At 37.4% G+C, this 27515-nt stretch overlaps 1 protein-coding gene across 5 annotated transcripts in view; it reads left to right on the top strand.

Annotated features, from left to right (window-relative positions):
• The window catches only part of RPS6KA6 (ribosomal protein S6 kinase A6), a 155431-nt gene that overhangs the window by 32583 nt on the left and 95333 nt on the right, over nt 1–27515 (top strand). For 4 of the 5 annotated variants that reach the window (XM_057539051.1, XM_057539050.1, XM_057539049.1 and 1 more), the window contains one exon: nt 26198–26314. In XM_057539051.1, coding sequence (XP_057395034.1) covers nt 26198–26314 — 117 coding nt within the window. Of the gene's footprint in view, nt 1–26197; nt 26315–27515 lie in introns of those variants that run through there. The other variant, XM_057539052.1, reaches the window with a different exon arrangement.

Raw genomic sequence — 27515 nt, 5'->3', positions numbered from 1 at the left:
GATGGGCATTTAGGTTGCTTCCATGACTTGGCTATCGTAAATAGTGCTGCAGTGAACATTGGGGTGCATGTGTCTTTTTGAATTATGGTTTTCTCTAGGTATATGCCCAGTAGTGGGATTGCTGGATCATATGGTAATTCTATTTTTAGTTTATTAAGGAACCTCCATACTGTTCTCCGTTGTGGCTGTATCAATTTACATTCCCACCAACAGTGCAAGAGGGTTCCCTTTTCTCCACACCCTCTCCAGCATTTACTGTTTGTAGATTTTGATGATGGCCATTCTGACCAGTGTGAGGTGATACCTCATTGTAGTTTTGATTTGCATTTCTCTAATAATTAGTGATGTTGAGCATCTTTTCATGTGCTTCTTGGCCATCTGTATGTCTTCTTTGGAGAAATATCTATTTACATTTCTGCCCGTTTTTGGATTGAGTTTTTGATTTTTTACTATTGAGCTGCATGAGCTGTTTATATATTTTGGAGATTAATCCTTTGTCCGTTCATTCGTTTGCAAATATTTTCTCCCATTCTGAGGGTTGTCTTTTCATCTTGTTTATGGTTTCCTTTGCTGTGCAAAAGCTTTGAAGTTCCATTAGATCCCATTTGTTTATTTTTGTTTTTATTTCCATTACTGTAGGAGGTGGATCAAAAAAGATCTTGCTGTGATTTATGTCAGAGACTGTTCTTCCTATGTTTTCCTCTAAGAGTTTTATATTCTCTGGTCTTATATTCACGTCTCTAATCCATTTTGAGTTTATTTTTGTGTATGGTGTTAGGGAGTGTTCTAATTTCATACTTTTACATGTACCTGTCCAGTTTTCCCAGCACCACTTATTGACGAGACTGTCTTTTCTCCATTGTATATCCTTGCCTCCTTTGTCATAGATTAGTTGACCATAGGTGTGTGGGTTTACCTCTGGCCTTTCTATCTTGTTCCATTGATCTATATTTCTGTTATTGTGCCAGTACCATATTGTCTTGATTACTGTAGCTTTGTAGTATAGTCTGAAGTCAGGAAGTCTGATTCCTCCAGCTCCAATTTTTTCCCTCAAGACTGTTTTGGCTATTCGGGGTCTTCTGTGTCTCCATACAAATTTTAAGATTTTTTGTTCTAGTTCTGTACAAAATGCCTTTGGTAATTTGATAGGAATTGCATTGAATCTGTAGATTTCTTTGGGTAGTATAGTCATTTTCACAATATTGATTCTTCCAATCCAAGAACATGGTATATCTCTCCGCCTGTTGGTATCATCTTTAATTTCTTTCATCAGTGTCTTATAGTTTTCTGCATACAGGTCTTTTGTTTCCCTAGGTAGGTTTATTCCTAGGTATTTTATTCTTTTTGTTGCAATGGTAAATGGGAGTGTTTCCTTAATTTCTCTTTCAGATTTTTCATCATTGGTGTATAGGAATGCAAGAGATTTCTGTGCATTAATTTTGTATCCTGCAACTTTACCAAATTCATTGATTAGCTCTAGTAGTTTTCTGGTGGCAGTTTTAGGACTCTCTATGTATAGTATCATGTCATCTGCAAACAGTGACAGTTTTACTTCTTCTTTTCGAATTTGTATTCCTTTTATTTCTTTTTCTTCTCTGATTGCTGTGGCTAGAACTTCCAAACCTATGTTGAATAATAGTGGCGAGAGTGGACATCCTTGTCTTGTTCCTGACCTTAGAGGAAATGCTTTCAGTTTTTCACCACTGAGAATGATGTTTGCTGTGGGTTTTTCCTATATGGCCTTTAATATGTTGAGTTAGGTTCCCTCTATGCCACTTTCTGGAGAGTTTTTATCATAAACGTGTGTTGAATTTTGTCAAAAGCTTTTTCTGCATCTATTGAAATGATCATATGGTTTTTATTCTTCAATTTGTTAATATGGTTTATCACATTGATTGATTTACATATACTGAGGAATCCTTGCATCCCTGGGATAAATCCCACATGATCATGGTGTATGATCCTTTTAATGTGTTGTTGGAATCTGTCTGCTAGTATTTTGTTGAGGATTTTTGCATCTATATTCATCAGTGATATTGGTCTGTAATATTCTTTTTTTGTAGTATCTTTGTCTGGTTTGGTATCAGGGTGATGATGGCCTCATAGAATGAGTATGGGAATGTTCCTTCCTCAGCAGTTTTTTGGAAGAGTTTGAGAAGGATGGGTGTTAGCTCTTGTCTAATTGTTTGATAGAATTCACCTCTGAAGCCATCTGGTCCTGGACTTCTGTTTGTTGGAAGAATTTTAATCACAGTTTCAATTTCATTACTTGTGATTGGTCTGTTCATATTTTCTATTTCTTCCTGGTTCAGTCTTGGAAGGTTGCATATTTCTAAGAATTTGTCCATTTCGTCCAGGTTGTCCATTTTATTGGCATAGAGTTGCTTGTAGTAGTCTCTTAGGATGCTTTGTATTTCTGTGGTGTCTGTTGTAACTTCTCCTTTCTCATTTTTAATTTTATTGATTTGAGTCCTCTCCCTCTTTTTCTTGATGAGTCTGGCTAATGGTTTATCAATTTGGTTTATCTTCTCAAATAACAAGCTTTTAGGTTTATTGATCTTTGCTGTTGTTTTCTTTGTTTCCATTTCATTTATTTCTGCTGTGATCTCTATGATTTCTTTCTTTCTGCTAACTTTGGGTTTTGTTTGTTCTTCTTTCTCTAGTTCCTTTAGGTGTAAGGTTAGATTGTTTGAGATTTTTCTTGTTTCTTTAGGTAGGCTTGTATAGCTATAAACTTCCCTCTTAGAACTGCTTTTGCTGCATCCCATAGGTTTTGGATCGTCGTGTTTTCATTGTCATTTGTCTCTAGGTATCTTTTGATTTCCTCTTTGATTTCTTCAGTGATCTCTTGGTTATTTAGTAACGTATTGTTTAGCCTCCATATGTTTGTGTTTGTTACGATTTTTTCCCTGTAATTGATTCCTAATCTCATGGCGTTGTGATCAGATATGACCATATGTGCTTGATATGATTTCAATTTTTTTAAATTTACTGAGGCTTGATTTGTGACCCAAGATGTGATCTATCCTGGAGAATGTTCCGTGCGCACTTGAGAAGAAAGTGTAACCTGCTGTTTTTGGATGGAATGTCCTATAGATATCAATTAAATCTATCTGGTCTATTGTGTCATTTAAAACTTCTGTTTCCTTATTTATTTTCATTTTGGATGATCTGTCCATTGGTGTAAGTGAGGTGTTAAAGTCCCCCACTATTATTGTGTTACTTTCGATTTCCTCTTTTATAGCTGTTAGCAGTTGCCTCATGTATTGAGGTGCTCCTATGTTGGGTGCATATATATTTATAATTGTTACATTCTCTTCTTGGATTGATCCCTTGATCATTATGTAGTGTCCTTCCTTGTCTCTTGTAACATTCTTTATTTTAAAGTCTATTTTATCTGATATGAGTATTGCTACTCCAGCTTTCTTTTGATTTCCATTTGCATGGAATATCTTTTTCCATCCCCTCCCTTTTAGTCTGTATGTGTCCCTACATCTGAAGTGCGTCTCTTGTAGACAGCATATAGATGGGTCTTGTTTTTCTATCCATTCAGCAAGCCTGTGTCTTTTGGTTGGAGCATTTAATCCATTCACGTTTAAGGTAATTATCGATATTTATGTTCCTTTGACGATTTTCTTAATTGTTGTGGGTTTGTTTTTGTAGGTCCTTTTCTTCTCTTGTGTTCCCCACTTAGAGAAGTTCCTTTAGCGTTTGTTGTAGAGCTGGTTTGGTAGTGCTGAATTCTCTTAGCTTTTGCTTGTCTGTAAAGCTTTTGATTTCTCCATCAAATCTGAATGAGATCCTTGCCAGGTAGAGTAATCTTGGTTGTAGGTTCTTCCCTTTCATCACTTGAAGTATATCATTCCACTTCCCTCTGGCTTGTAGAGTTTGTGCTGAAAAATCAGCTGTTAACCTTATGGGAGTTACCTTGTATGTTATTTGTTGTTTTTCCCTTGCTGCTTTCAATAATTTTTCTTTGTCTTTAATTTTTGCCAATTTGATTACTATGTGTCTCGGTGTGTTTCTCCTTGAGTTTATCCTGTATGGGACCCTCTGCGCTTCCTGGACTTCAGTGGCTATTTCCTTTCCCATGTTAAGGAAGTTTTCTACTAAAGTCTCTTCAAATATTTTTTCGGGTCCTTTCTCTCTCTCGTCTCCTTCTGGGACCTGTATAATGCGAATGTTGTTGTGTTTAATGTTGTCCCAGAGGTCTCTTGGACTGTCTTCTTCTCTTTTCATTCTTTTTTCTTTATTCTGTTCTGCAGCAGTGAATTCCACCATTCTGTCTTCCAGGTCACTTATCCGTTCTTCTGCCTCAGTTATTCTGCTATTGATTCCTTCTAGTGTAGTTTTCATTTCAGTTATTGTATTGTATTGGTCATCTCTGTTTGTTTGTTCTTTAATTCTTCTAGGTCTTTGTTACACATTTCTTGCATCTTCTCGACCTTTGCCTCCATTGTTTTTCCGAGGTTCTGGATCATCTTCACTATTATTTTTCTGAATTCTTTTTCTGGAAGGTTGCCTATCTCCACTTCCTTTAGTTGTTTTTCTGGGGTTTTATCTTGTTCCTTCATCTGGTACATAGCCCTCTGCATTTTCATCTTGTCTATCTTTCTGTGAATGTGGTTTTTGTTCCACAGGCTGCAGGATTGTATTTCTTCTTGTTTCTGCTGTCTGCCCTCTGGTGGATGAGGCTATCTAAGAGGCTTGTGCAAGTTTCCTGATGGGAGGGACTGGTGGTGGGTAGAGCTGACTGTTGCTCTGGTTGGCAGAGCTCAGTAAAACTTTAATCCACTTGACTGCTGGTTGGTGGGGCTGGGTTCCCTCCCTGTTGGTTGTTTGGCCTGAGGCAACCCAACACTGCAGCCTCCCTGGGCTCTTTGGTGGGGCTAATGGCTGACTCTGGGAGGGCTCACGCCAAGGGGTACTTCCCAGTGCTTCTGCTGCCAGTGTCCTTGTCCCCACGGTGAGCCACAACCACCCCCCGCCTCTGCAGGAGACCCTCCAACACTAGCAGGTTGGTGTGTTTCAGTGTCCCCTGGGGTCACTGCTCCTTCCCCTGGGTCCCGATGCGCACACTACTTTGTGTGTGCCCTCCAAGAGTGGAGTCTCTGTTTCTCCCAGTCCTTTCGAAGTCCTTCAATCAAATCCCATTAGCCTTCAAAGTCTGATTTTCTAGGAATTCCTCCTCCTGTTGCTGGACCCCCAGGTTGGGAAGCCTGACGTGGGGCTCAGATCCTTCAGTCCAGTGGGTGGACTTTTGTGGTATAAGTGTTCTCCAGTCTGTGAGTCACCCACCCACCAGTTATGGGATTTGATTTTACTGTGATTGCGCCCCTCCTACCATCTCATTGTGGCTTCTCCTTTGTCTTTGGATGTGGGGTATCTTTTCTGGTGAGTTCCAGTGTCTTCGTGTCGATGATTGTCCAACAGCTAGTTGTGATTCTGGTGTTCTCGCAAGAGGGAGTGAGAGCACGTTCTTTTACTCCGCCATCTTGGTTCCTAATCCCAAGAGTTTCTCAACCATATAAATTTATCTTCCCCCTTTTTAGTAGTTTCATATATAGGATTTGTTTTTATTTATTTATTTTTCTGGTTGTGGTTGCCTATTCCAATGTGATGCTGGCAGCTGTGTGTTGTTTTGTGGGTGGCTTTGTTTTTATTTTATTTTATTTTATTTTATTATTTTTTTTTTTTAAATTTATTATTTATTTATTTATGTCTGTGTTGGTCTTCATTTCTGTGCGAGGGCTTTCTCTAGTTGTGGCAAGCGGGGGCCACTCTTCATCGCGGTGCGCGGGCCTCTCATTATCACGGCCTCTCTTGTTGCGGAGCACAGGCTCCAGATGCGCAGGCTCAGCAATTGTGGCTCACGGGCCCAGTTGCTCTGCGGTATGTGGGATCTTCCCAGACCAGGGCTCGAACCCGTGTCCCCTGCATTGGCAGGCAGATTCTCAACCACTGCGCCACCAGGGAAGCCCTATTTTATTTTTTATGTAATGGTGGATTGTAGAGACTGCTCTATGATGCATAGATTCTTTAAAACAGTATTCTTTAAATTTGAAATTTATGTATTGCCTATCCTGGCCTGATGCTGCTTTGTGATTGACTGTTTTAGATAAGCAGTCTGCTCCATCGAAATTATTGTCCCTTTAGACTTTCATGGCCATTTGATTTCTTCAATTAAAACAAGCAAAATTAAATAAAATGCTTCCCACTCTCCATATATATAGCGTAAGATTAGCAAAGCTGAATTATAGTTAATATGATTTTAATATGTCTAGATTTGTTATGAGGAATTTTTCCATCTCCCAAGACAGCCTTCACATTTGGTAAGCATTCAGTAATAGGTCACTGATAAAAGATACCTGATATCATATTTCACCACTTGGTCCCATACTTCTCCAAACACTGTCCAGGTAAGAAAAAATATGTTATGATTCTTCTTTAGTAGATGACTGAAATGAGTTAATTTTTTACATTGTCAAAATAAGCATAGGTATCTTATATTTGGTAGCTTATGACCCATTTATATTTACTTTTGTGTGTGTATGTTTGTTGCAGAGAGTGGCTATATCTTTTTTTTAACAACTTTATTGCAGTATAATTGCTTTACAATGGTGTGTTAGTTTCTGCTTTATAACAAACTGAATCAGCTGTACATATACATATATCCCCATATCTCCTCCCTCTTGCATCTCCCTCCCAACCTCCCTATCCCACCCTTCTAGGTGGTCACAAAGCACTGAGCTGATCTCCCTGTGCTATGTAGCTGCTTCCCACTAGCTATCTAGTTTACATTTGATAGTATATATTTGTCCATGCCACTCTCTCACTTCATCCCAGCTTACCCTTCCCCCTCCCCATGTCCTCAGGTACATTCACTACATCTGTGTCTTTATTCCTGTCCTGCCTCTAAGATTTTCAGAAGCATTTTTTTTTAGATTCCATATATATGTGTAAACATAAGGTATTTGTTTTTCTCTTTCTGACTTCACTCTTCATGACAGACTCTAGGTCCATCCACCTTACTACAGATAACTCAATTTCATTTCTTTTTATGGCTGAGTAATATTCTATTGTATATATGTGCCACATCTTCTTTATCCATTCATCTGTTGATGGACACTTAGGTTGCTTCCATGTCCTGGCTATTGTAAATAGAGCTGCAATGAACAGTGTGATACATGACCCTTTTTGAATTATGATTTTCTCAGGGTATATGCCCAGTAGTGGTATTGCTGGGTCGTATGGTAGTTTTATTTTTAGTTTTTTAAGGAACCTCCATACTGTTCTCCATAGTGGCTGTATCAATTTACATTCCCACCAACAGTGCAAGAGGGTTCCCTTTTCTCCACATCCTCTCCAGCATTTATTATTTGTAGATTTTTTTTTCTAGATTTTTTGATGATGGCCATTCTGACTGGTGTGAGGTGATACCTCATTGTAGTTTTGATTTGCATTTCTCTACTGATCAGTGATGTTGAGCATCCGTTCATGTGTTTGTTGACAATCTGTTTATCTTCTTTGGAGAAATGTCTATTTAGGTCTCCAGTCCATTTTTGGATTGGGCTGTTTGTTTCTTTTGATATTGAGCTACATGAGCTGATGGTAAATTTTGGAGATTACTCCTTTGTCAGTTGCTTCATTTGAAAATATTTTCTCCCATTCTAAGGGTTGACTTTTTGTCTTGTTTATGTTTTCCTTTGCTGTTCAAAAGCTTTTAAGTTTCATTAAGTCCCATTTGTTTTCTTTTGTTTTTATTTCCATTTCTCTAGGAGGTGGGTCAAAAAGGATCTTTCTGTGATTTATGTCAGACAGTGTTCCGCCTATGTTTTCCTCTAAGAGTTTTATAGTGTCTGGTGTTACATTTAGGTCTTTAATCCATTTTGAGTTTATTTTTGTGTATGGTTTTAGGGAGTGTTCTAATTTCATTCTTTTATATGTAGCTGTCCAGTTTTCCCAGCACCACTTACTGAAGAGGCTATCATTTTTCCACTGCATATTCTTGACTCCTTTATCAAAAATAAGGTGACCATATGTGTGTGGGTTTATCTCTGGGCTTTCTATCCTGTTCCATTGATGTATATTTCTGTTTTTGTGCCAGTACCATACTGTCTTGATTACTGTAGCTTTGTAGTATAGTCTAAAGTCTGGGAGCCTGATTCCTGCAGCTCCGTTTTTCTTTCTCAAGATTGCTTTGGCTATTTGGGGTTTGTTGTGTTTCCATACAAATTGTGGAATTTTTTGTTCTACTTCTGTGAAAAATGCCATTAGTAGTTTGATAGGGATTGCATTGAATTTGTAGATTGCTTTGGGTAGTACAGTCATTTTCACAATGTTGATTCTCCTAATCCAAGAAAATGGTATATCTCTCCACCTGTTTGTATCATCTTTACGTTCTTTCATCAGTGTCTTATAGTTTTCTAAATAGAGGTCTTTTGTCTCCTTACGTAGGTTTATTCCTAGGTATTTTATTATTTTTGTTGCAGTGGTATATGGGAATGTTTCCTTAATTTCTCTTTCAGATTTTTCATCATGAATGTATAGGAATGCAAGAGATTTCTGTGCATTAATTTTGTATCCTGCTACTTTACCAAATTCATTTATTAGGTCTAATAGGTTTCTGAAGCACCTTTAGGATTCTGTATGTATAGTATCATGTCATCTGCAAACAGTGACAGTTTTACTTCTGCTTTTCCAATTTGGATTCTTTTTATTTCTTTTTCTTGTCTGATCGCTGTGGCTAAAACTTCCAAAACTATGTTGATTAATAGTGGTGAGAGTGTACGACCTTGTCTTTTTCCTGATCTTAGAGGACACAGTTTCAGTTTTTCACCATTGAGAATGATGTTGGCTGTGGGTTTGTCATATATGGCCTTTATTATGTTGAGGTAAGTTCCCTCTATGCCTACTTTTGGAGGGTTCTTATCATAAATGGATGTTGAATTTTGTCAAAAGCTTTTTTTGCATCTATTGAGATGATCATATGGTTTTTCTCCTTGAATTTGTTAATATGTTGTATCACATTGATTGATTTGCATATATTGTAGAATGCTTGGATTCCTGGGATACACCTCACTTGATCATGGTGTATGATCCTCTTAATGTGCTGTGGGATTCTGTTTGCTAGTATTTTGTTGAGATTTTTTGCATCTATGTTCATCAGTGTTATTTGCCTGTAGTTTTCTTTCTTTGTGACATCTTTGTCTGTTTTTGTTATCAGGGTGATGGTGGCCTCCTAGAATGAGTTTGGGAGTGTTCCTCCTTCTGGTTTATTTTGGAAGATTTTGAGGAGGATAGGTGTTAACTCTTCTCTAAATGTTTGATAGAATTTGCCTGTGAAGCTATCTGGTCCTGGGCTTTTGTTTGTTGGAAGGTTTTTAATCACAGTCTCAATTTCAGTGCTTGTGATTGGTCTGTTTATGTTTTCTATTTCTTCCGCGTTCAGTCTCAGATGGTTGTGCTTTTCTAAGAATTTGTCCATTTCTTCCAGGTTGTCCACTTTATTGGCATGGAGTTGCTTGTAGTAATCTCTCATGATCCTTTGTATTTCTGCCATGTCAGTTGTTACTTCTCCTTTTTCATTTCTAATTCTATTGATTTGAGTCTTCTCCCTGTTTTTCTTCATGAGTCTGGCTAATGGTTTGTCAATTTTGTTTATCTTCTCAAAGAAGCAGCATTTAATTTTATTTATCTTTGCTATTGTTTTCTTCATTTCTTTTTCATTTATTTCTGACCTGATCTTTATGATTTCTTTCCTTCTGCTAACTTTGGGTTTTTTTTTGTTGTTGTTCTTCTTTCTCTAGTTGCTTTAGTTGTAAGGTTTGGTTGTTTATTTGAGATGTTTCTTGTTTCTTGAGGTAGGATTGTGTTGCTATAGAGTTCCCTCTTAGAACTGCTTTTGGTGAATCCCATAGGTTTTGGGTCGTCATGTTTTCATTGTCAATTGTTTCTAGGTATTTTTTGTTTTCCTCTTTGATTTCTTCAGTGAGCTCTTGTTTATTTAGTAGTGGATTGTTTAGCCTCCATTTGTTTGTACTTTTTACAGTTTTTTTTTTCCTGCAATTGGTACCTAGTCTCATAGTGTTATGGTCGGAAAAAATACTTGATACGAATTCAATTTTATTAAATTTACCAAGGCTTGATTTGTGACCCAAGATATGATCTATCTTGGAGAATGTTCCATAAGTACTTGAGAAGAAAGTGTATTCTGTTGTTTTTGGATGGAATGTTTTATAAATATCAATTAAGTTCATCTTGTATAACGTATCATTTAAAGCTTGTGTTTCCTTATTCTTTTCATTTTGGATGATCTGTCCATTGGTGAAAGTGGGGTGTTAAAGTCCCCTACTATGCTTGTGTTATTGTTAATTTCCCCTTTTAAGGCTCTTAGCATTTTTCTTATGTATTGGGGTGCTCCTATGTTGGGTGCGTAAATATTTACAATTCTTATATCTTCTCCTTCGATTGATCCCTTGATGATTAGGTAGTGTCCTTGTTTGTCTCTTGTAATAGTCTTTATTTTAAAGTCCAGTTTGTCTGATATGAGAAAGCTGCTACTCCAGCTTTCTTTTGATTTCCATTTGCATGGAATAACTTTTTCCATCCCCTCACTTTTATTCTGTATGTGTCCCTAGATCTGAAGTGGGTCTCTTGTAGACAGCATACATACGGGTCTTGTTTTTTATCCTTTTGTCCAGTTTATGTCTTTTGGTGGAGCATTTAATCCATTTACGTTTAAGGTAGTTATCGATATGTATGTTCCTCCTACCATTTTCTTAATTGTTTTGGGTTTGTTATTGTCGGTCTTTTCCTTCTGTTGTGTTTCCTGCCTAGAGAAGTTCCTTTAGCATTTGTTGTAAAGCTGGTTTGGTGCTGCTGAATTCTCTTAGCTTTTGCTTGTTTGTCAAGGTTTTAATTTTTCCGTCGAATCTGAATGAGATCCTTGCTGGGTAATCTTGGTTGTAGGTTTTTCCCTTTCATCACTTTAAATATGTCCCGCCATTCCCTTCTGCCTTGCAGAGTTTCTGCTGAAAGGTCAGCTGTTAACCTTATGGGGATTCCCTTGTATGTTACTTTTTGTTTTTCCTTTGCTGCTTTTAATATTTTTTTCTTTGTATTTAATTTTTGATAGTTTGTTTAATATGTGTCTTGGAGTGTTTCTCCTTAGGTATATCCTGTATAGGACTCTCTGCACTTCCTGGACTTGACTGACTATTTCCTTTCACATATTAGGGAAGTTTTCAACTATAATATCTTCAAATATTTTCTCAGTCCCTTTCTTTTTCTCTTCTTCTTGTGGGACTCCTATAATTCGAATGTTGGTGTGTTTAATGTTGTCCCAGAGGTCTCTGAGACTGTCCTCAATTAATTTTATTCTTTTTTTTCCTTTTTCTGCTCTGCAGTAGTTATTTCCACTGTTTTATCTTCCAGGTTACTTATCCGTTCTTCTGCCTCAGTTACTCTGCTATCGATTTCTTCTAGAGAATTTTAAATTTCATTTATTGTGTTGCTCATCATTGTTTGTTTGCTCTTTAGTTCTTCTAGGTCCTTTTTAAACGTTTCTTGTAGCTTCTCCATTCTTTTTCTAAGATTTTGGATCATCTTTACTATCATTACTCTCATTTCTTTTTCAAGTAGACTGTCTATTTCCTCTTCATTTGTTTGGTCTGGTGGGTTTTTTACCTTGCTCCTTCATCTGCTGTGTATTTCTCTGCCTTCTCATTTTGCTTACCTTACTGTGTTTGGGGTCTCCTTTTTGCAGGCTGCAGGTTCATAGTTCCCTTTGTTTTTGGTGTCTGCTCTTAGTGGCTAAGGTTGGTTCAGTGGGTTGTGTAGGCTTCCTGGTGGAGGGGACTGGTTCCTGTGTTCTGCTGCATGAGGCTGGATCTTGTCTTTCTGGTGGGCAGGACCATGTGCGGTGGTTTTTTTGGGGGGTGTCTGTAACCTTTTTATGATTTTAGGCAGCCTCTCTCCTAATGGGTGGGGTTTTGTTCCTGTTTTGCTAGTTGTTTGGCATAGGGTGTCCGGCACTGTAGCTTGCTGGTCGTTGAGTAGAACTGGGTCTTAGCGTTGAGATGGTGATCTCTGGGAGAGCTTTTGCCATTTGATATTACATAGACCTGGGAGGTTTCTGGTGGTCTAATGTCCTGCACTGGGCTCTCCACCTCAGACTCACAGGCCTGACACCCGGCTGGAGCACGAAGACCCTGTCAGCCACATGGCTCAGAAGAAAATGGAGAAAAAAAGAAAGAAAGAAAGAAAAATATACAATACAATACAATAAAATAAAGTTATTAAAATAAAAATTTTAAAAAGTTATTAAAATTAAAAAAAAATTAAAACGTAATAAAAAAAATGGACAGACAGAACCCTTGGGCAAATGGTTAAAGCAAAGGTATACAGAGAAAATTACACAAAGAAGCATACACATACACCATCACAAAAAGGGAAAAAGGAAAAAAATATATTTATATATAAAAAATTTTAAAAAGGAAGAGAGCAACCAAATCAATAACCAAATCTACCATTGATAATAAGCTCTAAATACTAAACTAAGATAAACATAAAATCAGAAACAAATTAGATGCAGAAAGCAAACCCCAAGTCTACAGTTGCTCCCAAACTCCACTGCCTCAATTTTAGGATGATTTGTTGTCTATTCAGGTATCCCAGAGATGCAGGGTACATCAAGTTGATTGTGGAGATTTAATCTGCTGCTCGTGAGGCTGCTGGGAGAAATTTCCCTTTCTCTTCTTTGTTCACACAGCTCCTGGGGTTCAGCTTTGGATTTCGCCCTGCCTCTGTGTGTAGGTCCCCTGAGGGCGTCTGTTCTTCTCTCAGACAGGACGGGGTTAAAGTACCAGCTGATTAGGGGCTCTGGCTCACACAGGTCGGGGGGAGGGAGTGGTGCAGAATGCGGGGTGAGCCTGTGGTGGCAGAGGCTGGAGTAACGTTGCAACAGCCTGAGGTGCGCTGTGTGTTCTCCCGGGGAAGTTGTCCCTGGATCACTGGATCCTGGCAGTGATGGGCTACACATGCTCCTGGGAGGTGAGGTGTGGATAGTGACCTGTGCTCGCACACAGGCTTCTTGTTTGCTGCAGCAGCAGCCTTAGGGTCTCATGCCTGTCTCTGGTGTCTGCGCTGATAGCCGCGGCTCACACCCATCTCTGGAGATCATTTAGGCGGTACTCTGAATCCCCTCTTCTCGCGCACCCCAAAACAATGGTCTCTTGCCTCTTAGGCAGTTACAGACTTTTTCCTGGTCTCCCTCCTGGCCAGCTGTGGCACACTAGCCCCTTCAGGCTGTGTTCATGCAGCCAACCCCAGTCCCCTCACTGGGATCTGACCTCGGAAGCTGGAGCCTCAGCTCCCAGCCCCCACCCGTCCTGGCAGGTGAGCAGACAAGCCTCTCAGGCTGGTGAGTGCTGGTCGGCACTGATCCTCTGCAGGAATCTCTCTGCTTTGCCCTCTGCACCCCTGTTGCTGCGCTCTCCGCCGTGGCTCTGAAGCTTCCCCCCCCGTCACCCCCTATCTCCGCCAGTGAAGGGGCTTCCTATTGTGTGGAAACGTTTCCTCCTTCACAGCTCCCTCCCAGAGGTGCAGGTCCTATCCCTATTCTTTTGTTTCTGTTTTTTCTTTTTTCTTTTGCCCTTCCCAGGTATGTGGGGAGTTTCTTGCCTTTTGGGAAGTCTGAGGTCTTCTGCCAGCATTCAGTACATATTCTGTAGGAGTTGTTCCACATGTAGATGTATTTCTGATGCATTTGTGGGGAGGAAGGTGATCTCCACGTTTTAATCCTCCGCCATCTTGAAGGTCTCCCCTATATTTACTTTTAAAGTTTGTATGGAATGGTTATTATTCCCTGAAATAAAATACATATTTTTAATGCTACCAGTGTTTTAGGAATTTTAAAAGAAGATTTTGTAGATTTTATTAGCACAAGGTCAGCAATATTTTTAGTCTCTAAATTGATTTATGTTTTTATTACCCAGAAATGTACGTTACTTTTAACTGAAAATATGTATTCAAAAAATAAAACTGATTTCCTGACATTTTTAAGCCATGAGTTTCGAATTTTAGAAACCATTCTTGACGTGTATCTCTCATAAGAATCTTTTAAAAAATACTGTCTCACAAGGGTGTTTTACTTAAACTTTTGTGTAGCCGTAAGTTGGGAGTATTTTAAGTTGGAGGGTCTGCTCCCTATATGGTGTGTTTTTCCTTCCTCTATTTGTCTTTCCATTTTGATGGACATTTAGGCTTTCTCTGCTTCAGTATTTTTCTTCCCTTTCAAAGTTGATGCTTGCTTCTGCTTTTTATTCACTCACCCTGTTTAGAAAATAATTGGGGTACTTCCCTGGTGGCACAGTGGATAAGAATATGCCTGCCAATGCAGGGGACACGGGTTCGATCCCTGGTCTGGGAAGATCCCGCATGCCACGGAGCATCTAAGTCCATGTGCCACAACTACTGAGTCTGTGCTCTCGAGCCTGTGAGCCACAACTACTCAGCCCGTGTGCCACAACTACTGAAGCCCACGCACCTAGAGCCCATGCTCCTCAACAAGAGAAGCCACCACAATGAGAAGCCTGCGCACCGCAACAAAGAGTTGCCCCTGCTCACCAGAACTAGAGAAAGCCCGCGTGCCGCAATGAAGACCCAATGCAACCAAAAATAAATAAATAAATAAATAATTGATTCTTAAAAAATAATAATAATTGGAACCCTTCTACTACAGATTCGCAAAACAATTATAGTTCAATTAAATGTTGGTGGAGAGCCACTATAAGGTGGAGTTGTATGCTGCACCACAAGGGATGCAAAGGTTAATAGTACAAATAAGTTTAATAGCTTTAATTTTTATAGATGTTTTGTGGTTTTCAGAATTCTCAGTTGACTCTTATAACCGAGATCTGAAATGGATTGTGTAGGTTTTATTCCCATTTTATATATGAAGGGACTAAAGAGCTGACTCTAGTAAGTATTGAATAGAATAAACCAACCTCAGTGGGAACTAGTTTGTCACCCTTTTTTGTTTTTCAGACATCACTACAAATTGATACAATTTTGCAAACCTAAGTATCCTGCAATTACTTTCCAGTGTGTACATCATTTGATGTGATTAGTTCACTCTAGTGGCGTTTTGACATGTAAATTATTATTACTGTTAGCCTTCTTTCAAAGTATGCTGACACTTGGCTTGGTTTTCAATGACCCTGGATTATTCACTGTATGAAAATGGTATGTCAAGATGCTTTTCCAGAACTCTGCATGTATCTTCTAACAAATCTGTAGTTTAAATGCTTCTTGGAATTTCAGAGTGATGAAACTGGCCTATCTACCCACAAATAAAGCAAATGTTTGAACAGGTAGGTGGATGTTGCATTATTACATAAAACCCAAAAATTTAGGCTTTAAAAATCCCTCTTCTTTTGTTTTGTTGTGTTTTCTGTGGGTATGTATGCTGAGTTCCACAGTCCTATGAAACTGTTGTAATAGAGTTATATAGTATGGCTTCCGAATAGATTGTCATCACAGTATGTTTCTCCAGTGTTATAGCATTGTTGACTCCCTGAATAAAAAAGATGATCGCAGATTTTAGAGGTCAGAGCACATTATTTTGGTTGTGGTTAAGCCTTCATAGTTTTTCTGTTTATCAACAATTACTATGAAGTTCAAAAAAACCCATCTAACTCATAATAATCCTTGCCTCAAATTTGTCATGATGTTGGAAAGAATAGTAGTCCCTATTTCAAAGTCATTAAATCTTAATTTTATAGTACCAACTTTTTTTACACAGATAACTATGATTAGGTATACTGAGTATAAGTTTTCCAGGGCTGTCATAACTAAGTACCACATACTAGGTGACTTAAATAACAAATTTGTTTTCTCACAATTCTAGAGGCTAAAAGTTCGAGATCAAGGTGTTGGCAGGGTTTGTTTCTTCTGAGGCTTCTCTGCTTTGCTTGTAGATAGTTGTCTTCTCCCTATGCCTTCACATGCTTTCTCCTCTGTGTGCATCTGTGCCTAATCTCTTCTTATAAGAACACCAGTCATATTGGATTAGGGCCCACCCTATTGACCTAATTTTACCTTAATTACCTCTTTAAAGGCCCTATCTCCAAATACAGTCACATTCTGAGGTACTATGGGTTAAGACTTCAGCATATGCATTTGAGGGGACATGTTTCATCCCATAACGTATTGTATACCTTTTTGTTTTATTAAGGGACATGATATTTCTGACAACATTTGCTCTCCTCAAGTCCACATTTTATCTCTGTATCCCCAGTGTGTAGTATAGTGCCTAATACATAGCATGTGCTTCATGAATGTTGTTGATTTTTTGAGTGAGTGAATATAGAGAAAAGAGTGTATTATGAGAAGAGAAGGTGATATATCACAACTTTATTATACCAGGATAGGAAGATTTTTTTGGAAGATGATTCACTCTGAGGAAAAACAAATGGATCACTGATAAGTACATTACTACCTTATTTTGAGCTAGACTGCTGCCACTCTTAAGCTTTCAGAATGGTGCAGAACCAGAAGAAAGCAAGGTGGAGGAAGGAAGGAGGATTGCAGATGAGAAAAAAAAAGAATATTTTAATAGTAAGCATCAATAAATATAACCTCGGGAAAGCTGAGAAATTTTAGGCAATAGACAAGAATGGGGCAGGGAGCAGATGAAATAAGAAAGACCAATATTGGAAGTGATGGAACAGGAGGGTACCAGATAATTTGGCACTACAAAAGAGCTAGTGGCATACAAATACAACAGCACTTCTGTAATAAGTAGCCATTTGTGTGTGTGTGTGTATATGTGTGTATATATTTGTGTGCACATCTATCAATCTAACTATATATCTTAGAAGCACCTAAATAGTGTTCCCCAATTCTGACCATTTATTATAATCATCTGGGGACATTTTTAAAAATACATATGCCTGAGCCCCATCCTAGTTCCTTTTTTCTTTGTTTTTTTTTTGGAGTATAGCTTCTTTACGCTGCTGTGTCAGTTGCTGCTGTACAGCAAAGTGAATCAGCCATATGTATACATAATATATCTCCTCTTTTTTGGATTTCCTTCCGATTTAGGTCACCACAGAGCACCAAGTAGAGTTCCCTGTGGTATACAGTAGGTTCTCATTAGTTATCTATTTTATACATAGCAGTGTATATATGTCAATCCCAATCTCCCAGTTCATCCCACCCCCACCCTTTCCGCCTTGGTATGCATACTTTTCTCTAAGTCTGTGTCTCTATTTCTGCTTTGCAAGTAAGATCATCTATACCATTTTTCTAGATTCCACATATACGTGTTAATATACGATATTTGTTTTTCTCTTTCTGACTTACTTCACTCTGTATGACAGTCTCTAGGTCCATCCACGTCTCTACAAATGACCCAATTTCGGTCCTTTTTATGGCTGAGTAATATTCTATTGTATACATGTACCATATCTTATTTACCCATTCCTCTGTTGATAGACATATAGGCTGCTTCCATGTCCTGGCTATTGTAAATAGTGCTGCAGTGAACAATTGGGGTGCATGTATCTTTTTGAATTATGGTTTTCTCTGGGTATATACCCAGTAGTGGGATCGCTGGGTCATATGGTAGTTCTATTTTTAGTTTTTTTATTTTTTTAATTTTTTTTATTTTTAGTTTTTTAAGGAACCTCCATACTGTTCTCCATGGTGGCTGTATCAATTTACATTCCCACCAGCAGTGCAAGAGGGTTCCCTTTTCTCCATACGCTCTACAGCATTTATTGTTTGTAGATTTTTTGATGATGGCCATTCTGACCAGTGTGAGGTGATACCTCATTATAGATTTGATATGCATTTCTCTAATAATTAGTGATGTTGAGTGTCTTTTCATGTGTTTTTTGGCCATCTGTATGTCTTCTTTGGAGAAATGTCTATTTAGGTCTTCCGCCCATTTTTTGATTGGATTGTTTTTTTTTGATACTGAGTTGCATGAGCTGTTTGTATATTTTGGAGATTAATCCTTGTCAGTTGCTTCATTGGTAAATATTTTCCCCCATTCTGAGGGTTATCTTTTCATCTTGTTTATGGTTTCCTTTACTGTGCAAAAGCTTTTAAGTTTATTTAGGTCCCATTTGTTTATTTTTGTTTTTATTCTCATTACTCTAGAAGGTGGGTTAAAAAAAGATCTTCCTGCGATTTATGTCAAAGAGTGTTCTGCTATGTTTCCTCTAAGAGTTTGATAGTGTCTGGCCTTACATTTAGGTCTTTAATCCATTTTGATTTTATTTTTGTGTTTGTTGTTAGGGGGTATTCTAATTTCATTCTTTTACATGTAGCTGTCCAGTTTTCCCAGTACCACTTATTAAAGAGGCTGCCTTTTCTCCATTGTATATTCTTGCACCCTTTGTCATAGATTAGGTTACTGTAGGTGCGTGGGTTTATACCTGGGCTTTCTGTCCTTTTCCATTGATCTATATTTCTCTTTTTGTGCCAGTACCATACTGTCTTGATTACTGTAGCTTTATAGTATAGCCTGAAGTCAGGGAGCCTGATGCTTCCAGCTCAGTTTTCCTTTCTCAAGATTGCTTTGGCTATTCGGGATCTTTTGTGTTTCCATACAAATTGTAAAGTTTTTGTTCTAATTCTGTGAAAAATGCCGTTGGTAATTTGATAGGGATTGCATTGAATCTGTAGATTGCTTTGGGTAGTGTAGTCATTTTCACAATATTGACTCTTCCAACCAAGAACATGGTATATCTCTCCATCTGTTTGTGTCATCTTTGATTTCGTTCATCAGTATCTTACAGTTTTGTGCTTACAGGTCTTTTGCTTCCTTAGGTAGGTTTATTCCTAGGTATTTTATTCTTTTTGTTGCAGTGGTAAATGGGATTGTTTCCTTAATTTCTCTTTCTGATCTTTTGTTCTTAGTGTATAGGAATGCAGGAGATATGTGTGTATTAATTTTGTATCCTGCAATTTTACTAAATTCATTGATTAGCTCTAGTAGGTTTCTGGTGGCATCTTAAGGATTTTCTATGTATAGTATCATGTCATCTGTAAATAGTGACAGTTTTACATCTTCTTTTCCAATTTGGATTCCTTTTATTTCTTTTTCTTCTCTGATTGCCGTGGCTAGGACTTCCAAAGCTATGTTGAATAATAGTGGCGAGATTGGACATCCTTGTCTTGTTCCTGATATTAGAGGAAATGCTTTCAGATTTTCACCATTGAGAATGATTTTTGCTGTGGGTTTGTCATATATGGCTTTTATTATGTTGAGGTAGGTTCCCTCTATGACCACTTTCTTTAGAGTTTTTATCATAAGTGGGTATTGAATTCTGTCAAAAGCTTTTTCTGCATCTATTGAGATGGTCATATCGTTTTTATTCTTCAATTTGTTAATATGGTGTATCACATTGATTAATTTGCATATGTTGAAGAATCCTTGCATCCCTGGGATAAATCCCACTTGATCATGGTGTATGATCCTTTTAATGTGTTGTTGGATTTGGTTTGCTAGTATTTTATTGAGGATTTTTTCATATATGTTCATCAGTGATACTGGCCTGTAATTTTCTTTTTTTGTGATATCTTTTTCTGGTTTCGGTATCAGGGTGATTGTGGCCTCGTAGAATGAGCTTGGGAGTGTTCCTCCCTCTGCAATTTTTTGGAAGAGTTTGAGAAAGATAGGTGGTAGCTCTTCTCTAAATGTTTGATAGAATTTGCCTGTGAAGCCATCTGGTCCTGGACTTTTGTTTGTTGGAAGATTTTTAATCACAGTTTCAATTTCATTACTTGTGATTGGTCTGTTCATATTTTCTCTTTCTTCCTGGTTCAGTCTTGGAAGGTTATACCTTTCTAAGAATTTGTCCATTTCTTCCACGTTGTCCATTTTATTGGCATATACTCGCTTGTACTAGTCTCTTATGATCCTTCGTATTTCTCCAGTGTCAAGTATAACTTCTCCTTTTTCATTTCTAATTTTATTGATGTGAGTCCTCTCCCTTTTTTTCTTAATGAGTTGGCTAAAGGCTTATTAATTTTGTTTATGTTCTCAAAGAACCAGCTTTTAGTTTTATTGATCTTTGCTATTGTTTTCTTCATTTCTATTTCATTTATTTTTGCTCTGGTTTTTATGATTTCTTTCCTTCTACTAGCTTTGGGTGTTGTTCTTCTTTCTGTAGTTGTTTTAGGTGTAAAGTTAGGTTGTTTATTTCACATTTTTCTTGTTTCTTGAGGTAGGATTGTATGCTATAAACTTCCCTGTTAGAACTGCTTTTGCTGCATCCCATAGGGTTTTGGTCGTTGTGTTTTCCTTATCATTTGTTTTTTGGTATTTTTTGATGTCCTCTTTGATTTCTTCAGTGATCTCTTGTTTGTTTAGTAACGTATTTAACCTGCATGTGCTTTTGTTTTTTACAGTTTTATTCTTGTAATTGATTTCTAATCTCATACCGTTGTGGTTGGAAAAGATGCTTGATATGATATCAGTTTTCTGAAATTTACTGAGGCTTGGTTGGTGACCCAAGATGTGATCTGTCCTGGAAAATGTTCCATGAGCACTTGAGAAGAAAGTGTATTCTGGTTTTTTGGATGGAATGTCCTATAAATATCAATTAAGTCCATCTTGTTTAATGTATCATTTAAAGCTTGTGTTTCCTTAGTTATTTTCACTTTGGATGATCTGTCCATTGGTGAAAGTGGGGTGTTAAAGTCCCCTACTATGATTGTGTTACTGTCGATTTCCCCTCTTATGGCTGGTAGCATTTGCCTTATGTATTGAGGTGCTCCTATGTTGGGTGCATAAATATTTACAATTGTTATATCTTCTTCTTGGATTGATCCCTTGGTCATTATGTAGTGTCCTTCCTTGTCTCTTGTAATAGTCTTTATTTTAAAGTCTATTTTGTCTGATAAGAGAATTGCTACTCCAGCTTTCTTTTGATTTCCATTTGCATGGCATATCTTTTCCCATCCCATCACTTTCAGTCTTTATGTGTCCCTAGGTCTGAGGTGGGTCTCTTGTAGACAGCATATATATAGGTCTTGTTTTTGTATCCATTCGGCCAGTCTGTGTCTTTGGTTGGAGCATTTAATCCATTTACATTTAAGGTAATTATCGATATGTATGTTCCTATTATCATTTTCTCAATTGCTTTAGGTTTGTTTTTGTAGGTTGTTTTCTTCTCTTGTACTTCCCGCCTAGAGAAGTTCCTTTAGCATTTGTTGTAAAGCTGGATTGGTTGTGTTGAATTCTCCTAGCTTGTGCTTGTCTGTAAAGCTTTTGATTTCTCCATCGAATGTGAATGAGATCCTTCCTGGGTAGAGTAATCTCGGTTATAGGTTTTTCCCTTTTATCACGTTAAATATATCCTGCCACTCATTTCTGGCCTGCATAGTTTTTGCTGAAAAATCATCTGATATCCTTATGGGGATTCCCATGTATGTTATTTGTTGCTTTTCCCTTGCTGCTTTTAATATATTTTCTTTGTAGTATATTTAATTTTGTTAGTTTGATTAATATGTGTCTCGGCATGTTTCTCCTTGGTTTTATCCTGTATGGGAATCTCTGTGCTTCCTGGGTCTGGGTGACTATTTCCTTTCCCATTTCAGGGAAGTTTTTGACTATAATCTCTTCAAATATTTTCTCAGACCCTTTCTCTTTCTCTTCTTCTTCTGGGACCCCTATAATTCAGATGTTGGTGCGTTCAGTGTTGTCTCTGAGATGTTCCTCATTTTTTTTTCTTTCTTTTTTCTTTATTCTGCTCCATGGCAGTTATTTCCACCATTCTGTCTTCCAGCGCACTTATCTGTTCTTCTGCCTTAGTTATTCTGCTGTTTATTCCTTCTAGTGTATTTTTCATTTCATTTATTGTGTTGATCACTGATTGTTTGTTCTTACTCCTCTAGGTCCTTGTTAAACATTTCTTGTATCTTCTCGATCCATACCTCCGTTTTATTTTCATGATCTTGGATCATCTTTACTATCATTACTCTGAATTCTTTGTCAAGTAGATTGCCTATTTCCTCTTCATTATTTGGTCTTGTGGGATTTTACCTTGCTTCTTTGTCTGCAACATATTTCTCTGTCTTTTTGTCTAACTTACTGTGTTCATGGTCTGCTTTCCACAGGCTCCAGGGTTGTAGTTCCTTTTGCTTCTGTTATCTGCCCCCTGGTGGGTGAGGTTGTGCAGGGGCTTGTGTAGGCTTCCTGGTGGGAGGGACTGGTGCCTGCACTTTGGTGGGTGTAGCTGAGTCTTTTCCCTCTGATAGGCAGGGCCCCATCAGTTAGTGTGTTTTGGGGTGTCTGTGAACTTAGTATGACGTTAGGAACCTGTCTGCTGATGGGTTTGGCTGTGTTCCTGTGTTGCTGATTGTTTGTCGTGAGGTGTCAAGCAGTGAAGCCTGCAGGCAGTTGGGCGGAGCCAGGGCTTGGTGTTGAGATGGATACCTCCAGGAGAGCACACACCTATTAATATTCCCTGGGCCTGGGAATCCTCTGGTGATCTAGCATCCTGGACTCAGCACTCCCACCCAGGAGGCCCAGCCCTGACCCTTGGCCAGGGAATGAAGAGGCCGCAAGCAGTGCAGTGTGGCCAGAGAAAAAAGAAAAAAGGGAAAAGAAAACCAACAGACAGACAAAACCCAATGCAAATAGCAGAAACAAAACCCAACAAACTGCAACAACAACAACAAAACAGGAAAAGAAAGAAAACAAACATACAAACCAAACCCAAGACAAATGATAAAAACAAAACCAAACAAACAGAAACAAAGAAACACACAAAATCCCCAAGAAAACAAAAAAACGAGAACAAACAAAAGAACTCAAAAATGAAAGCAGTCAATAAAGACTAAACTAAGAAAAACAAAAAATGAAAAACAGAACAAGAATGGAAAGCAAACAACAAAAAAAGCAAAGAAACATAAAACAAACACATAAAAACGATCAAAAAAAGGAAAAAAGGACCAAATACAAGAAAAAAACACAAAACAACAAAAAATCAAAGTAAAAATAGAAAAAATATATTTTAAAAATTTAAAAAAAATAATAAAAACAACAACAAGAACTTCACCTTCCTGCCAGGGTCACTGGTCCCTTTTATGAGTCCTCTTTTCTTTTTTTCTTTATTTCATCATACCCCATTGCGAGGGGATTTTTCTTGTCCTTTTAGGTGTCTGAAGTCTTCCACTAATGTTCATCCAGTGCTTTATGAGAATTGTTCTATTTGTGGATGTATTCTTGATGTACTTGTCAGGAGAGATGAATTCTGTCTCCTCCTATTCTGCCATCTTGACTCCTTCCCCCCGCCCCACCCTAGTTCTAATGAACCATAATCTCTGAGGGTGGGAACCGAACATGCATATTGAATAAATATTTTATAAGTGATTTTTTGGAAACTAGAACATTGTAAACTACTGTCTACTTAAAGGCAAACTATCTATAATTGAGTAATATACATATAGTTGTTTGTCTAGGAACATATATCTATAACAGGCAGATGACCAATCATTAAGTTAATATCAGCATTTTTTTAAAAGTGCAGATTCTGGGGTCATTATACCCTTCATTTGTGTTGAGTACAACACAGTGTAATAAAAATACTGATCATGAGGAATTCCCTGGTGGTCCAGTGGTTAGGAGTCTGCGCTTCCACTGCAGGGAGTACGGGTTCGATCCCTGGTTGGGCAACTAAGATCCCGCATGCCATGTGGCGTGGCCAAATCATGAATTATCTGGAAAAATGTTTATTTATATTCCTCATATCTAAGGAAAAATGCTTATATTATTAAATTTAGATATATTGTCATCACAAAGTCAGTTCTATTCAAAATTGACATAATTCCATTATTCAGAATGAATCTCCTGTTTCCCTATTACCTTTATATGTTTAAAAAATAAATTCTTCATACATATTTTTCTGTTTTTTAAAAAGGTACTTAAAAATAATTTTGAAGTTTCTTATTGATTAATTTTACTTTTATAAATCTTTCTTTTAAAAAATGTTTCTCTTCATTCCCTTTTTATGAAATTGGTTGGATTTTTTGGGCTGTCTGCTCCCATAAGGTCAAACAAATATTGTGCTAAGCATTATGAATGCAGACATGAATGTGATATTACCTGGATACAGGTTGCTTACCTGTCTAGTGGGAGAGAAAGACAAGGTAATAAGTTGTTAGGACACAGTGTAACAATATTCTTTGCTGACTGTCTGCTGGGAAAAGTTGTCTTTTCTTGTCTAATAGCATTTTCATGTTTGAAATTTTATAGTGTAATGCTGCTGAAAATCGAAAGAGATATTGCATTTTTAAAGGATGGGCATATGTGGATTTTAATTAGAAGAGGCATTGGGCAGACATTTCCATTTGAAGACTTGCTTAGGTTTGGTGAAACTAAGTAGGATAGAGTACAGTTGTTTCCTAGCTCTGAACATTTTAAAAAAACTGATGTCATGACCCATGTTTATAATGATGATCTTAAATGTGGCAGAAACTGAAGTGCCTTCTTAAACATAAAAATATTATATTGTGTTCAATATAATATCACAGACTTGAAGGGGACTTTAAAGAGCAGTCTAACATAATCTGTTTGTCATGTGAGAACACTGAAGTAGAGTGGTTTGTGATTTGGCCAAGGCTGCTTAGCTTATGCATGGGAGAACTAAGAGGAAAACTTAGGCTGTGACTCTTCCGTCAGTGTTCTATACACTGGAGAAAACTTCCAGTAAGTATGTTTTTGTTATATTCCATTCTTTGAAGACTATTACTACGTTCATAATATGTGGTATAAAATCAGTTAACATAATATTAATAAGAGTATACAATTTGATGTTGCTTTTGGTGTACATGTATTGCAAAAGTGCATAAAGATATGCCATACTTTAATATAATTCCAAAATGTCAGCTACAGAACATACGTATTTGCATTAATAAAGGTCCTTGACTTTTTACAAAAAAGACCCCTTGAAAAGGGGAAACTCACTCTCATAGCTACTTAAAAGAGTCCAGTGAAATACTATTTTGATGTATAAGAAACATCCATGGACATATTTTCAGAACAGATACTTCATTTCTGACTGATTAGTGGTTCTTAATACCTAAAGCTAAAACTCCTCTGCTGGATACCCTTCTTTGAGAGTAAATGTCTGACTACTTATGTCACATGACAGTTATTTTAGCTGCTATGAAGCCAGCTTACTTGGGACCATGCTCTTGCCCAGTTTGACCACAGTCACCATTGATTAATCAGTTAATTAAAGGGTGAATGGATTGGGAACATTCTTGCCATCCAGACCAGAATTGATATGATATAATGGAAAGCTACCAAGATTTCTAGACATCATGATTAACTAGTCACGTGAACTTAAACTCTGTGGGTCTCAATTTTCTCCCCTATACAGTCAGAAGGTTGGATAATATATCCCAGCTTTTGTTATTTTGTGATATATAATATATTTGAGGGTTTTTTTTTTCATCCTAGCTACTGTGCTAGGGACTAGAGTTACAGTTCACCTGAGTGTAGTCTTGATATAGAGTCCTGTATGAAGGAGCAGAAACAATTCCAAGTGACTTCCTTCTGCCTGACCCAGGTGGTAGGAAATCTGGCATATCATTTATATATAAAGTTTCAATAAAAGTAGGCTCATGGCCTGGAAACATATGTTTGGGCTTTGCAGATTTTGTTTGTCTGTGCTAGTTTCTTTTTCATTGATATGGCTAGCTGGACATTTAAATATTCATATATTACTGACTACTTAAAATGGTATAGTGAAATACTATTTAAAAGAACTCTTCAGGTTCACATTTTTTGTCATGTCCCACAATTTACAAGGTTTTATCTATCTCTTGACTTTTTCTGCATCTACCTCATACGTCATACTCCATTGAGGGTCTTAAGACTCTTTTAGTTGTTGATGTTTTTCTTCTGTCTCTACCTAGTTGGAACAGAAGCTGAAGCATAGATTTTACATGCTTCTGTTTACATGAAATTATATAATAGGGGTGGTGGTGGTGATGGTCTATCTCTATGTGTTAGAAAACCCAGGAAATGGGGATGCTAGTAGCCCATAAAACTCTGTGCTAGATTGAAGGAGTTAGGTATTAAATTATTTCTGTTGTGATTTCTGGTTCTAAATGGAGCTAATCATAAGATGTTATAAGTATATTTGAGTATTGCTTGGATTTGTTTTTTCAGGATGAAGGAGTTGTTAAAGAAATCCCTATTACTCATCACGTTAAGGAAGGATATGAGAAAGCAGATCCTGCACAATTTGAGTTGCTCAAAGTTCTTGGTCAGGGATCCTTTGGAAAGGTAATGAATGCCTTTTTCCCCATTTGTTTTTCTTCTAAACATTTAGCAAAAAAGTGTACACATAGGTAGAAATCTGATAAATGTGCTGTTTCCAAATTGTCAAAGGATACACACAAAGGCAGCTCTAATTTTACTCCTTTTTATTTCTGTTGTATTTTTAGTTCAATTTCTTTATACTTCTCTGTAATAATAAAGGTTTTCTAATCCCCTGGGATCACTGATATCTCTAGGACAAAATATAGCATGCTATTTATTAGCTGCCTAAATCAAGAAAGTTTGAATTTTGTAAAAGAGATCTTGTTTCTCTGTTCACATGCTGGCATGACCTTAGCTTTCTTTCTTGGTGATTTCATCTGTATTCCTTAGCTCTATCACAGAAGTCAGAATGTATGTATCAATTCATGTATTGAATGCATGAATTAATCTATCAACTTTTAAAGCAAATATGTGTGTAAAATACAGCTATGGTAAGTACTGGGTGATATATGGATTATGTGAAACTCCTGCCTTCAAAGGGCTTAAATTTCAAGGGAAAAAACAAAATTGAGGAAGATAAACTCTGACACTCGTTATTAAAATTGGTTATTAAGTGCTTAATGGTATATGATTCTTGGAAAAGAAGTATGTAGGTCTGATTCCTGACTTTTGTATACCTAACATCTAAGACATGAAAAGTATTGCATACACATATTAAGTAACAGCCTTTAGGAAACAGCAACAACAGCAATTTAAGGGGAGGAAGTTAATGAGAAACTACTAATTTCAGGGTGGCTGAGATTTAGTTTCAAAGGGGAAAGTAAGGAAGTTGAGCATTGCTTATTTATTATGCTCTGAAACATTTTAAAAGAAAGACATTTATTGAACGCCTGGTTTGTGTATAACACTTTAAAAAACAACATTGGTTAATATAAAGTAGGCATAATTGTCTTAAAGTAATCTGATACCTGTGTGGTATAGAATACAACATGTAAAATATAGAGAAACATTTTCAGGACACAAAAAGTACAAACTAAGGTGGATTATGGTTTGGCGGTGAATTGGTACAGGAGGTATATGATGACAAGGAGATAGGATTTGAATAGTTGTGCTAGGGAGAGTAAAACTAGAAGGAGCTTTCAATAGATTGTATGTGTGGGGGGTGTATTTATAGAACTGACCTGTAGAGTAGGCATGTGCATTTCGAACACCTTTATTTTTTAAA

This window comes from Balaenoptera acutorostrata, chromosome X, assembly GCF_949987535.1.
Source record: "Balaenoptera acutorostrata chromosome X, mBalAcu1.1, whole genome shotgun sequence".
In the NCBI taxonomy this organism is placed as follows: Eukaryota; Metazoa; Chordata; class Mammalia; order Artiodactyla; family Balaenopteridae; genus Balaenoptera; species Balaenoptera acutorostrata.
This window is presented reverse-complemented; position numbering and strand designations above follow the sequence as displayed.